The sequence below is a fragment of the Homarus americanus genome, unplaced genomic scaffold (genome assembly GCF_018991925.1).
Source record: "Homarus americanus isolate GMGI-L3 unplaced genomic scaffold, GMGI_Hamer_2.0 scaffold34818, whole genome shotgun sequence".
Lineage (NCBI taxonomy): Eukaryota > Metazoa > Arthropoda > Malacostraca > Decapoda > Nephropidae > Homarus > Homarus americanus.
In genome coordinates this window covers 1-14,195 of record NW_024750805.1, presented here as the reverse complement: position 1 = coordinate 14,195, position 14,195 = coordinate 1, and the positions used below count along the sequence as shown (strand labels likewise).

General features: G+C 43.8%; 1 protein-coding gene across 1 annotated transcript; it reads right to left on the bottom strand.

Annotated features, from left to right (window-relative positions):
• Positions 1 to 1,006: 1,006 nt before the first annotated feature.
• LOC121854207 (4-coumarate--CoA ligase-like) lies at positions 1,007 to 13,896 on the bottom strand. The gene is made up of 3 exons (XM_042348704.1): positions 13,777 to 13,896; positions 1,812 to 1,933; positions 1,007 to 1,238 (listed from the first exon to the last, which is right to left on the bottom strand). Exons 1-3 carry the CDS (start codon positions 13,855 to 13,857, stop codon positions 1,028 to 1,030), a joined length of 414 nt encoding a protein of 137 aa, XP_042204638.1. The 5' UTR covers positions 13,858 to 13,896; the 3' UTR covers positions 1,007 to 1,027.
• Positions 13,897 to 14,195: the final 299 nt, after the last annotated feature.

Here is a 14,195-nt window from a genome sequence, read left to right as displayed (position 1 = left end):
GTAAGATAACTGCAACCGTGGGCTGGGTGCGCCAAGTCCCTAGACTTGCATCGTTTTCCAGCGTAAATAAAATGGTTATGTAATGGCTTCCTAAAGAATCCGTCGATATGGGACCTGGTTTGTTCCACTGTATGAATTTTTTGCGATTTTTCCACCAAGTTTGATGAAAAACGATTGTGCCGTTTTGGCTGCCCAGAACAGACACACTCACACACAAGCCTAGTCCTATAGCATATTAGATATGGGGGCAGTGTAAGTGACGTCATGGTACAGTAACACCAACATTAGTGTAGTGGACTTAGTGATGCCACATTTTACCGTGCCAGGTGTTAAACTCTCCCATATATGATGCAGTTGGTTATGATGCAAGAGTGACGTGGGAGAAGTTGTTCAGTGCATTAGAAGGTTCTCCATTGAGTAGAGCCAATTAAAAAAGTATCAAGGCCCCAGGGTTCGATGGAGTAGACTACGACCAATAGCCTCCGACACATTTACATACTGGCTGGGTTTATTACATTGGTTTTCACCCGATCTTTCATATTCTTTTGGGCACTTGGGGTCTCCATACTATTTGTATTGGCTTTACACACTAACTTATTCATTCCTTCTCCTGGCCTGTTGTTGTAACCTTTGTGCTGTGAGTTAAGCTCTTCTTCCTAAATAAACAGTGCTCCTGTACTGCTGAATACACATGGAGTCACCTTTCTCACGACGGAGGTGACGGAGTCTGCTGAGAGAAGAGAGGTTGTACTGCTGCTGGAGGGATGTGTTAGCCACCAAGTCAATGAGGTGAGGTACGAGGGGTTAGGCTGTCACCTGCACCACGGTGATAAATATACTTTAAGCTCAACAACAGCCTCACCACAAACACTTTTACTGATGAATTAAGTAAATTATTTAATATCATATGAATCCTTATATTATCTAAAGATGTGTTTCAAATGTAAAATTATAACCAAGAAATAAAAACAAGCACGTGGATGTTTCACTTTAATTAGATTATTACCAACTTCTCATTTTACGCCTTTCAGTTTTTCACACTCGCCTTAAAATCCTGGATGACCTCAAAATACCTCTTGGGTGAGAATTTTGAGAGGAAGATGGTTGTACCACCAGCCAAGAGGCGTCCCATAACTATACCGAAGCCATAGAGATGACACACAGGCAGCACCAACAAGAGACTCTTAAATATCTCCTTTCTCCCCTCACTGGCGCTTGGGTTAACAACACTTTGGTACCTGACAAAAAATTAAAGTAAAAATATCATATGCAATAACTCTCTCTCTCTCTCTCTCTCTCTCTCTCTCTCTCTCTCACTCTCTCTCTCTCTCATAAAGACACACAGCAAACCCCTGTTAGACATGCACAAACTCTATGCATGGTATAAGAGACAAGGTACAGAGATAGGAATGAATTAGGAAAAGCAGAGAATGAATAAGTCAATTAATGTATGATTCCCACCCTCGTACCAAGGCCGTGCCGCCACATTCAGTCGTTCAAAAATTTCTGTATCTGTATTTAATTCGCTTGGTTGTGTATATAATTAGTTAAGTGTCAAGGAAAAGAGCTTATAATTATATTGTCTATGGGCCATGTTTACTTCTGGGGAGATTTTCTTACGATATTATGTTTTCCTTGCGACCACGTGGTGCCCCAGCCAGTGCGCGGTCAGTATTGCATCATACTGGCTGGGTGTGGTCCTGGTTACGTGACCGGAAAAGGTGTAGCTGACCCAGTAGGGCCGGGTGGGTTTTAGATTAAGTTAGGTCACTTTAGGTTACGTTAGGTTTGGTATTAGTTAACAGTCTTACTGGCTCCTCAGGTGGTTGATGAGTAAGTTACGGTGAGTCACCATGACAGCCTTGGGCAGGCCCGTCGTGCCAGAGGAGGTGGGCAACAGAGCCACAGTCTTGGCCCAGTCCAGCCCTTCAGCCTACCGGGAACAAAACACATCACATTACTAAACAAAGATCAACTGAAGATTACATTTCCCAGATTATTTCACCTGAAGATGAACTGAAGATAACAAGGGAAACGAAGTCAAATCCCAAGTGATTTTTCCAAATGTATCAAACTAATACATTCAGATACCGGCGAGCTAACGGAGAATGACAGAGAAATGAGCAATAATCTGAACGGATAATTTAAAAAAATAATTTCACCACCGAAAATTTAAACACGATGGCCGAGGCACCGACCATATACAGAGATAGTGAAGAAAATAGAATAAGAACATAAGAACATAAGAACATAAGAAAGTGGGATACTGCAGGAGGCCGACTGGCCCATATAGGGCAGATCCCTTTCACACCCATCCCAGCACTTCCATGTGCCTATCCAACTTCGTCCTGAAGCTCCCTAGCGTCCCCGATCCTACTATAGCACTCGGTAGCCTATTCCACATATCCACAACTCTATTACCAAACCAGTTGTGACTAGTAACGATGTCAGTAAGAAAAATAGACAAACTAAAGTGGAATAAGTCACCAGGTCCCGATGACATATTTGCCAGATTATTAAAAGAATGTAAGGAAGAGCTTAGTATGACCTTAGCAAAGTTGTTTAACATGTCATTAAAAACGGGTGTAGTGCCAGAATCCTGGAGGATAGCGAATGTGATGCTGATTATGATGTGGTTTACCTCGACGTCAGCAAACCTTCGACAAAGTCCCCAACAATAGACTACTACGAGAAGTGGAGGCTCATGGAATTGGAGGAGATATTCTAAAATGGATAAAGGCGTGGTTACAGGACAGGAAACAGTGAAGAAGTATAAACGGCACAACATACGACTGGGGTGACGTCACTAGTTTGATTGAAACATTGATTGAAATATTTCATTTAGCCAGAAAAATACAGATACAGAGTGGATAATAATAACAATATTAACATGGCTGAGCCAGTTGAGAACCTGAGCTCTCTTTGAGGCACCTGATATATACTATACATTTATCTCAAGGAAGTATTATGTAACATTTAGTATCATCTGGAATAGTACAATAGCATGGTGGTAATAACAACATGTTACTCACGCACATCACCCACATTCATCATTTATATATTTACATTTATTTATCCATACACACACACACACACACACATACACATATACATATATATATATATATATATATATATATATATATATATATATATATATATATATATATATATATATATATATATATATATATATATATATATATATATATATATATATATATATATATATATATATACACATACACATACACATATAAATTAGAGTGGAATTTAAAAACATACGTATAATGGGGGAGCAGTACAACCTGGGTTGTACAGTAATAAGGTTGAACAAGAGGACAGAGCTTTCAGGATTATGTCTAGTTGACAATTATGTTTATTGCAATGGTAATTACTTATTTATTTACATGATAATTTCCGATAAAACGGATTTGGTGGTACAATAAATATCGTAAGTGTTACAAGAAGTATTAATACTTCGACAATAGATATTTTTTTAGAGATGATTTGAAAGAAGGGAGCGTAGTCTTTGCTCGGATGGGTGGGGGTAAGTTGTTCCACACCTTCACACCATGATATTTTATGGAGGTCTGGGACTGAGAGGAGCGCATGGGGGGTGGTCTTAGTAGCTCTGGGTGCCTTAAGTTGTATCTCTGATTATTCCGGAACTGGAAGTAATTATTGTCAAGCAAGTGATTGATAGATTTGTAAACAAAGAGGGCACAGCAGTAAGTGTTAATATCCTCGAATGGTAAATATTTCAAAAAAGCAAATTTTTCGTTAGTGTGATTTGTTTTTTCAAGTAGGTCATTGTCCGTACAACTCTCTTTTGTGCAGTAACCAGATATTGTGTTTTTGAAGAGCCAGAGGCCTCCCATAGTGTGCGACAGTGTATCAGGTGTTGGTAAACAAGATCATGATAGATTTCTTTCATTGCTGTGAGAGTGAGTGACTGTCGAGTGTGATACATGATACCTCACTGTTCATTGATTTTACTGTGAATCGCTTGTACGTGGATTCTCCAGTTAAGTTTCTCATCAACAATAACTCCGAGGAATTTAGTATTTTGTTCGCGTTTGAGGACTATATTACCAAGGTATAGGGGGTTCAAGTCAGGAGGTAAGTTTTTTCTTCTGTGAAAGATCGTATAGTGGGTTTTCTCAAGGTTTAAGGTCAGTTTATTACGTATTACCCAGGTCCCGACTTTAGTTAATTCAGTGTTCATAGTTCTCATCAAGGAATGGACGTCTGAGTTGCTAGTCACTACTATCTCACTTAATTTGTTTTCCTCACTATCTCTGAATAGAGTCGGTGCCTCGGGTATCATGTTTAACTTTTCGTTGGTGAAAACTGTTGAAAAATATTTATTCAGATTATTGCTCATTTCTTCGTCTTTATCAGTTAGCTCGCAGGTGTCTGACCGTATTGGTCCAATCTTTTCTCGTATTTTAGTTTGATACATTTGGTAGAATCCTTTGGGGTTTGTCTTCGCCTCCCTTGCTATCTTTACCTCATTATTCCTCTTAGCTTTCGTTATCTCGGTCTTGACCCTACTCACCAATACCTTATAATAATCCCTGAGGTAAATTTCGCCACGATTCATCCTTCTACCTATAGCCTTCCTTTGGCCAATAATGTTCTTTAAATAATTATTTATCCATTTAGGGTCATTGTTGTCTGATCTGAGTATTTTGTATGGTATGTTCTGCCTATGTGCATTTAAAGTGTCGTGGAACTCGGCAATCTCAGATCTCGTTATCAGGTAGGTTTCAACTGTCAGGTTTACCCTCAAGCGCGACACTCCTTCCCTCAACTGCCTCTTCATACTATTAAAGTTTGCCCTTCTGAAATCTGGGACTTTTGTGGAATTTTCCTTGCGGTTGCCCTGAAAATCTAACTGGAATCTAATTTCTTTGTGTTAGGTGTTTGCAAGCTTGTTCCCTACCTCGACATTGCTAATGAGGTTTTCTCTGTTCGACAGAACTAAGTCAAGTATATTATTACCCTGGGTGGGTTCGGTTATATGTTGACTTAGGAAACATTCCTGGATCGTTTCGAGAAAATCCTCTGATTCTGAGTTACCCATAAGGTCAGTCCAATCTATTTGGCCAAGGTTAAAGTCGCCTACTATACAGACTTTGTTGTGTATGGAAGCCCTGCGCATTTCATCCCAGATAAGTCGCTCATTAACTCTATCAAGATTGGGAGGTCTATATATTACTCCTGTGATTAATTTTCCCTACTGTCGATTAATTCTATCCAAATTGTTTCTGTATTCCGCTCAGTTTTTATTTCCTTATTTATTTCACACTTCACATTATCCCTGACATAGATTGCTACTCCACCTCCGTTCCTGGTCTGCCTGTCGGTATGGAACAATTTGTAACCCGCAATTTGGTATTCGACAGGTAACTCACGTGAGTCTAGGTTGATCCATGTTTCAGTGAATGCTATTATATTGATTTTTTCGGTTCATACCAAGGCCCTGATATCATCCATTTTGTTTCTCATACTTCTACTGTTTGCGTAGTAGACATTTAAGTTAGTCGTGTTCCGAGTCCTCCGTTTACCGCGTTTAGGTTTAAACTCCCTGCCTAATTTAGTTTTGTCATCATTCCTAACACTATTTCCCTGTAATCTTTCACTTTGTGTAAATGAGGTAGAAAGTCCGATGAGCAACCTTGGACTTGGTCACAATATTAGTGATGCCATGAGGCAGAAGGGTCTACCATTAGACAACACATTATGCTTCCAATATTTTCGCAGGCGGTAGTACCTCGCTGCTTGATAGCTGCTTACTACCTACAACCTTAAAACGACATAGATATACACGTTGACAGCAACATGAGTAAATTTGTTGACGACACTAAAATAGGGTGTGTAATTAAATCTGACAAGGACTCGGCAAAACTACAGGAAGATCTAAAAAAAAATTCGCATGGTCTGAAAAATGGCAGCTGCAACTGGCTTTTCAGTAGGTCCGCTGTCAGCGAGGTTTAATTCCGTGGGTGAATACAGCATACCCAGCAAGTGGCTCAGTCTTAGTAATTTCCGAAATAACTTAAATTAGCTTTTTACTCTCGTTTACTTTTCCAGTTACTCCTTGCTCTTTAGTCGTTCTCTGTTATTTTGACTTCACTTCCGTTTAAGATCTCTATAGCCTGGTCGTAGTATTCTGGCATTACAATGGGGAAGAATTTGCTGGCATTTGGGTGATACCCTATTTGTGGATCACGTGATGTTACCAGGTCCTATCACTCTACCTGCTTTTGTAAGGTCATCAACGTTTGCTACTTGTTTGACCTAGGTTGTGGCATAATTATTTGTTATATGTTGAAACACAGATAGGCCAAATGCATACATTGCCATTGCAACTTCCATTATACATAGTATAACATTAACTCATCTCAGCACTTCACTCACCCCTATAGATATACATTCTAGGATTTTGCTCAAGGGCTGGCCGTCAGATCTTGTAGCTTTTAACAGCAGGAGGTTATCAGCTTTCTTGAGAAGGCGGCAATAGCTCGAAGTGGTTATTTGTTGCATCGCCCAACTTGTTAACTTGTGACTACAAAGAATGACTCTCCAACAACTGGCATCCAGGCCTGATGTTCCCTCCCTCCATGGGTCTTCAGTGGTTTTTTTCCCACATCATCTCTCCATTTATTTTCTCTAACAGAACTGCATGTGGCTGGATATATTACCATGGAACCTGATGCCTTTCTTTTCACTTGCAGGAGGGTGTTTATCCTTCAGAGGCTGTATGGTCTGTGTTTATCGGCAGCACGTCCAACCAGAGGTCACTTTTCCAGAGGCATCTGGTTATCAAACTCCCCGGCCGCATCACTGGAGCCTTGCCTTCTGTCTCCTTTAAATGCGCACATTCACAGATAGAGGGGGACTGCTTATATAGCATCCCTTGTCTGGTTATTATAGCAAGAGTAGTTCTGCTCATTTTTCTAATTTTACTAGGATGGAATCAAACGGTGGTGTCACGTCTCACAAAACACTCCAGCTACTGTACATGTTACAAATGGAGGAAACTGTATATCTCCTCTGGTACAGAGTCTCTTACCTCTTCGATTTTTGTTTGAGTGGACTAGCTTTTAACGTTCAAGGTGACGTTTGCTGTTGTTGTCTGGGTAGTGTCAATTACTACTATTACTACTAATACTTTTTTTTATAAAAAATGGCCTCCAGCCTCCCCCAATAGCCACACCTTCCCCACCATTTTATTACCTTAATATTAAATATCCTAATACATAGGTAGCTATCCTAGCTGTGTTGAGTTAGTTGAGCCGCAGATCTATGCGGCATTTAGTGACTGTTGCCTCATAGTCAATATATGCAACTGTTGTCGGCTTTGGGGCCGAAGGACAGTCGACATCTCATCCAGGCTGTGACATAACTTCTGGGCTGTTGCTTCTGTTCGGATAGCACCTCCACGAGTCTGGCGTAGAAGCATCTTGCACTTGGTCCCATCCCACCAGAGGTTGTGAACACTAGAGGAGTGAAGCTGCCTTGATCAAAGTTCTGAATTCTCTCCCCATATTCCCTTATCTTGTCGTTCTCGTTCCTCCTGTGTGCAGCATCGAGAGCTAAGTTACAATGACATGCGGCCATGGGATAAAAATCCTGATGTCGAAGAAGGCTCGCTGTCCCCGCGTCCAGAATCCTCGAGCACTGACGTCATCACGGGTTTCGTTAGATGTGTTTAAAGTCCAATGTTAGAAATTCTCACCGTCCAATGGAAGGAGGGTCGGTTCTACCCTAACATCACGACAGATTTCCTTCAACATATCTGCTGTGAGATCCCTTACTTTGTCATGCCTCATGCATTTGAAGCCCCCTTTCTTAATAATAATAATAATAATAATTGACGGTTTATTGAAAAAGTTCTGCAGCCCGAAGGCTGAAAATATACATTGGACATAAATGACTTATTACATACATTGGTGGTTTAACAAAAGCCTTCGTTAGAGAAAGGTAAAGGAACATACAGTGAACATACAGATTAATGTAGGTGTTGAACAGCAAAAACGTAGTGTAGTAACTCCCTCCCAGATGGTGTTAGGAGGGACCTCACGTGGTGTAGTAGTTCCCTCACAGATGGTGTTATGAGGGGCCTCACGTGGTGTAGTAATTCCCTCACAGATGGTGTTATGAGGGGCCTCACGTGGTGTAGTAATTCCCTCACAGATGGTGTTATGAGGGGCCTCACGTGGTGTAGTAATTCCCTCACAGATGGTGTTATGAGGGGCCTCACGTGGTGTAGTAACCTCACAGATGGTGTTATGAGGGGCCTCACGTGGTGTAGTAATTCCCTCACAGATGGTGTTATGAGGGGCCTCACGTGGTGTAGTAATTCCCTCACAGATGGTGTTATGAGGGGCCTCACGTGGTGTAGTAACTCCTTCACATATGGTGTTATGAGGGGCCTCACGTGGTGTAGTAATTCCCTCACAGATGGTGTTATATGAGTGAGGTGTGGTTCCAGGCCTTCCTATCGTAGACGGATTAACACATCGCTGGTTGTTGGGTCTCACGGGCCGTTATCACTGGGTACCTGGGACCTCACTGTGTGAAGGTCAACTTGGGTACCACTGTTACTGTTGAGTTGTTCTCACTGACTTAAGCACTGTTCACCACTGTTCACCTCTGTTTAACACTGGTTCCATTCCTTTCCTAAATGAAATAGTAACTTCTGGCGAGAACATGTTGATATTCCGGTGGGGAGGAGGGTTCAGGGGAGGGAGTTGGTATGGGCCAACATAACAGTTGACCTGGCTGCTCTGAGAGGAGCGCCAGGTACGTCTTGACCCTTCGGTGGTCAAGGATGGCGTGATCGACGTCATATGAAGAGCCACACACGCATTGGGAGGGCAAACCTTCTACTGGCCTACAGTACCTTAGAACAATGACATCTGTAAATTCTTGTTTATTGAGACTGAAACCATTTGACCTTATCGGTAACTTAGTTAACCAGACCAAGGCGCCCACCTCCTACGCTATAACTACTTTTTTTTCTTCAAATTCTCTGGTACTTGCAGCATCAATTTCTGCAACTTATCACTTTGGCCGTGCTGTACAGTAGTTCTGTTGTAATGGACCGTCGAATCTTGTTTACTTCACCTCACCTGTTGCGTTCTGAGCTATTATGTGGTCAGTGAGGGCTGCCGTGAGCTTAACTGAGTTTTGATGTTCGGTGGCAGCAATCTCCTCTGGATTGGTCAATCCCATTCCTCCCAGTCTCGGTGGTAGTGCAACGAGTGATCATCCTGTTGGGGTTAAATACTACTACTACTACTACCACTACCATTACTATGACTATTACTATTACCATTACTACTACTATTTTTTTATATAACATGGCCTTCAACCTCCCCTTATAGCCATACCCTTGCCACTTTTTTATTACCTTAATATTAAATATCCCAATACAAAATTGACTACCCTAGCCGAGTTAGTTAAGTCGCAGATCTATGCGGCATTCAGTGACTGTTGCCTCATAAACAATATCTGCGACCGTTGTCGGCTTTGGGACCGTTGATCTCGTCCCCCTGGAGTAACGCAATGCAGACCTAAGTAGAGAGAAGGACAGTCGACATCTCAACCAGGCTGCAACATAGCTTTTGAGCTGCTGCTTCTGTTCAGAAAACACCTCGGCCAGTCTTGCATAGAAACATCATGCACTTGGTCCCATCCCGCTGGATGTTGTGTACACCAGAGGAGTGAAGCTGCCTTGATCCACATTCTGAATTCTCTCGGCTTTCCCTCTGTTCTTGTTGTTCTCGTTCCTCATGTGTGCAGCCTCGAGAGACCGGTTATGGTGAAATGTGGCCATGGGGTCGAATATCCTGATGTCAAAGAAGGCTCGCAGTTCCCGTGTCCAGAAACATCGAGCACTGATGTCCACACCGGCTTTGTTGGATGTGTTGGAGGTCGTGTGATGGAGATTTCACCGTCCAATAGAGGGTGGGTCGGTTCCACCTTGGCATCATGGCAGATTTCCTTCAACATATTCACTGTGAGATCCCTTACTTCGTCATGCCTCATGCATACAAAGTCCCCTTCTTACACACCATAACGTGGCAGATGTCGTAGATGAGTCACACACGTATTGGATGGGTATACCTTCTACTGACCAACCATACCTATTATCACTACTACTCCGAGTACAACTACTACTACTTTTTTATTTTTTTTATACGTGGCCTCCAGCCTCCCCCAATAGCCACACCTTCGCCACCATTTAATTACCTTAATATTAAATATCCTAATACATATGTAGTTATCCCATCTGTGTTAAATTAGTTGAGCCGCAGATCTATGCGGCATTCAGTGACTGTAGCCTCATAGTCGATATCTGCAGCAGTTGTCGGAATTGGGGCAGAAGCTCTCGTTCCCCTGAGGCAGAGCAAAGCCGACCGAAGGAGAGAGAAAGACAGTCGACATCTCATCTAGGCTGTAACGAAACTTCTGGGCTGCTGCTTCTGTTTGGAGATCACCTCAGCGAGTCTGGCGTAGAAACCTTTCTCTAATGAAGGCTTTTGTTAAACCACCAATGTATGTAATAAGTCATTTATGTCCAATGTATATTTTCAGCCTTCGGGCTGCAGAACTTTTTCAATAAACCGTCAATTATTATTATTATTATTATTAACATCTTGCACTTGGTCTCATCCCACCAGAGGTTGTGAACACTAGAGGAGTGAAGCTGCCTTGATCAACGTTTTGGATTCTCTCCCCATATGCCCTTATCTTGTCGTTCTCGTTCCTCCTATGTGCAGCATCGAGAGCTAGGTTACGGTGACATGCGGCCATGGGATCAAAAATCCTGATGTCGAAGAAAGCTCGCTGTCCTCGCGTCCAGAATCCTCGAGCACTGACGTCAACACGGGCTTCGTTAGATGTGTTTGAAGTCCTATGTTGGAAGATCTCACCATCCAATGGAAGGAGGGTCGGATCTACCATGACATCCCGGCAGATTTCCTTCAACATGTTTGCTGTGAGATCCCTTACCTCGTCATGCCTCATGCATATGAAGCCCCCCTTCTTGCACACCATGGCGTGATCGCCGTCATAGGAAGAGCCACACACGCATTGGGAGGGCAAACCTTCTACTGGCCAGCCGTACCTTAGAGCAATGGCATCTGTAAATTCTTGTTTGTTAAGACTGAAACCATTTGCCCTTATCGGTAACGTAGTTAACCAGTTCGAGGCGCCCACCTCCTGCGCTATAGCTACTTTTTTTTTCAAATTTTCTGGAACCTGCAGCAACAGTTGCTGCAACTTAACATTTTGGCAGTGCTGTCGATCTGTCGTAATGGACCAACGAATCTTATTTACTTCGCTGGTATCCACTTCCCCTGTTGCATTCTGGGCTATTATGTGGTCCGTGAGGGCTGCCGTGAGCTTAAGTGAATTTTGATGTTCAGTGGCAGCAATCTCCACTGGATTTGTTAGTCCCACCCCTCCCAGTCTTGGTGGAAGTGCAAGAAGTGCTCTTTCTGCTGGGGTTAAGTCAGGGTGTTTCACTACTTTTGGAATGAACTTGACACTGATAGATTCTTCCAGAGGGCAGAGGAGGAGTCCGATATCAGGGATAGTACGCATCAGGTAGTTCCAGCGATGCTTGACTCCAAAGGTGAATGCAGCAAAGGCCGCGTGTGGCTCTGTGTTAGCAATCTCGGACAGAGCTTGGATTTCACTAACCCACTCATTCACCTTTCCCGCTACGTACTCGGTCTTGAAGTCCGTAGTGCCAATTACTGCGCCTAGATGTCTTTGGCCGTCCTTAGTTATTTTGACCTCACTTCCGCCAAAAACCTCCAATGCCCGTTCATAATGTTCTGGCTTCACGATGAGGAAGGACTTGCTGGCGTTTGGGTGGTACCCTATTTGTGGACCTCGCGATGATACCAAGTCCCATCACTTTTTGATGTCCTCCACTTTTCCTGCTCCTGTAAGGTCATCAGCATATGCCACTTGTTTGACCCCTGTTGTTTCAAATTTTATTTCTTGTTGGAGCACTGATAGGTCAATTGCGTACATTGCCATTGCAATAGGGTCCCCCTGTGTTGTTCCCTCGGTCGACTGTAAGATGGTATCGCCCCTCAGAGCCGTGTTTTTTACTATGTAGAGGTCTGATGGATTCCTATACGAATTTTCAACATACATCGCAAAGTTTGGACACTTGATCTTGATGTCGTGCAGTGCAGCCTTGCGGTTAAGTATGTTGAATGCGTTTGAGGCATCCACTAGGAGAACGGCCTCACAATCACGCTGCTCAAATATCAATCTCATGGCGTGAATGGCAGCCTCCCCACCAGCCTGGTGGCCAGCACACACTTGTAGGTTCCCTGCTGCTGCCCTGACATCATCCTTTACCACCTCCATTATGCATTTTCCGTTGATCCGCCTCAGCACTTCCCCCACCCCTATAGGTCTACATCCTGGCTTCTTTTCCAGAGGAATAAGGCGGCAGGCCGTCAGAGCCTGGAGGTGATGGCAGCAAGAGGATGCAAGCTTTCTTGCAAGGGCGGCAATGGCAATGCAGAGATCGCTAGCTACAGGGCCGAACTTGTTTGTGCTGAGGATGACTCTCCAACCGTTTGCATCCAGACCTGAAGGGCCGGCTCCTCCTCGAGTCTTCAGTGCCTTTTTCCACACCATCTCTCCTGTTATTTTCTCGAACAGGACAGCATTTAGAGGGATATAGTCACCCTGGAACCTATTGCCTTCATCTTCGCTTGCCGGGGGATGTTTCTCTTTCAATAGTTTTAATGTCTCTCTGTTAATTGGCATCACCCCACCGGAAGATTCCTCTGTGAGAGATCTTACCGCAAGAGACACTTTTCCCACACGCATTTTGTTTCCAAATTTTCTTGCCACGTCATCGGTGTTTTGCTTTCCGTCACTCGTAAGTTTTAGTCTCTCCTGCAGTGTTCTTGCTTCACATAGGAGATCATCAAGGGCCTCTGTCTGCCACATTGCCAATCTTCTCTTCATTGCTGCCACATTTTCTTTGTGCTTAGCCTTTGTGTGTGTCCTCTGACAAAATAGATGTAGTATTATTGCCAGTATTTGAAGAGCTAGAGGGGCGAGGAAGCGGTCCTGAGTGTAATCAGTCATGAAGCGAGCCATCTCCCGAATCATTTCTTTGGTGGCCGCACACTTGGGTGGTTCAAAAAAGTTAGCGGGCGACCACTTGACAATTTCTGAGTAGGTTTCTTTGACCCATATGTCTCCATTTTCCAACGACATGCCATTCCACTCAGGTGGCTGTCTCTCATTCTCCTCGTAGACACCTGCTACTAAGGGAGCAGCATTTATTAGTACAACATTTTCGGGTTGAGTAGACTCACTGCTATCATTTCGGATATCATCGGGTAGTTGGGTCCCGGCGATATCCACTGTGGCCGCCTGTGTCGGCTCCCTGCGACGTGGGTTCCGACACTGGTCTCGCTTCTTGCAACCCACACATGGTCGGTTGTTTCTCGCACAAACACAATATGTGCAGTTTTGGTTCGGGTTAGCACAAACGCAGCAATGGTTGTTACCAGGCATAGTGAACAGTACCTTGCGCGACAGTTATGTCCACCTCCGAACATCTGATTTAGTCCCAGGCACAAGAAAATACTGGTTCTTTTGAGGGAAGGGCGGAGGGGTGACAGGCTGGACTGCTGTGTCCAGGTAGTAGGGGGGAACTACTACTACTACTACTACTAAAGACCATTAACCACTTTAGCCAACGTACTTGCCACTTACCTTAGTGGAGGGAGGCACAGGGTCATGGGTCATGAGTTGAGCGATGCAGGGTCTGGTGGGGTCGTTCCCCAGGACCCACATCTTCTTCAGTGTGCCATGAGGGAGGAGAGAGAAGGCCACCTCAGCTGACGGGGCCACGTCAGGGTGTACCACGGCCCATCGCGCCTCACTCACATTCAACACGTGCACCAGCTCCTCTGATGAAGGTACACCATGTGATTCTGTGTCTCTCTCTATCACAATATCTCTATCTTTATCGCCATCACTCTGTCTCTCATAATATCTAGCAGTAAGGGCGACACCACACACTCCACTCAGGGCATCACCACACTCCACTCAGGGCCTCACCATACACACCCCACTCAGGGCCTCACCACACATTCGGGGCCTCACCACACACTCCACTCAGGGTCTCACCA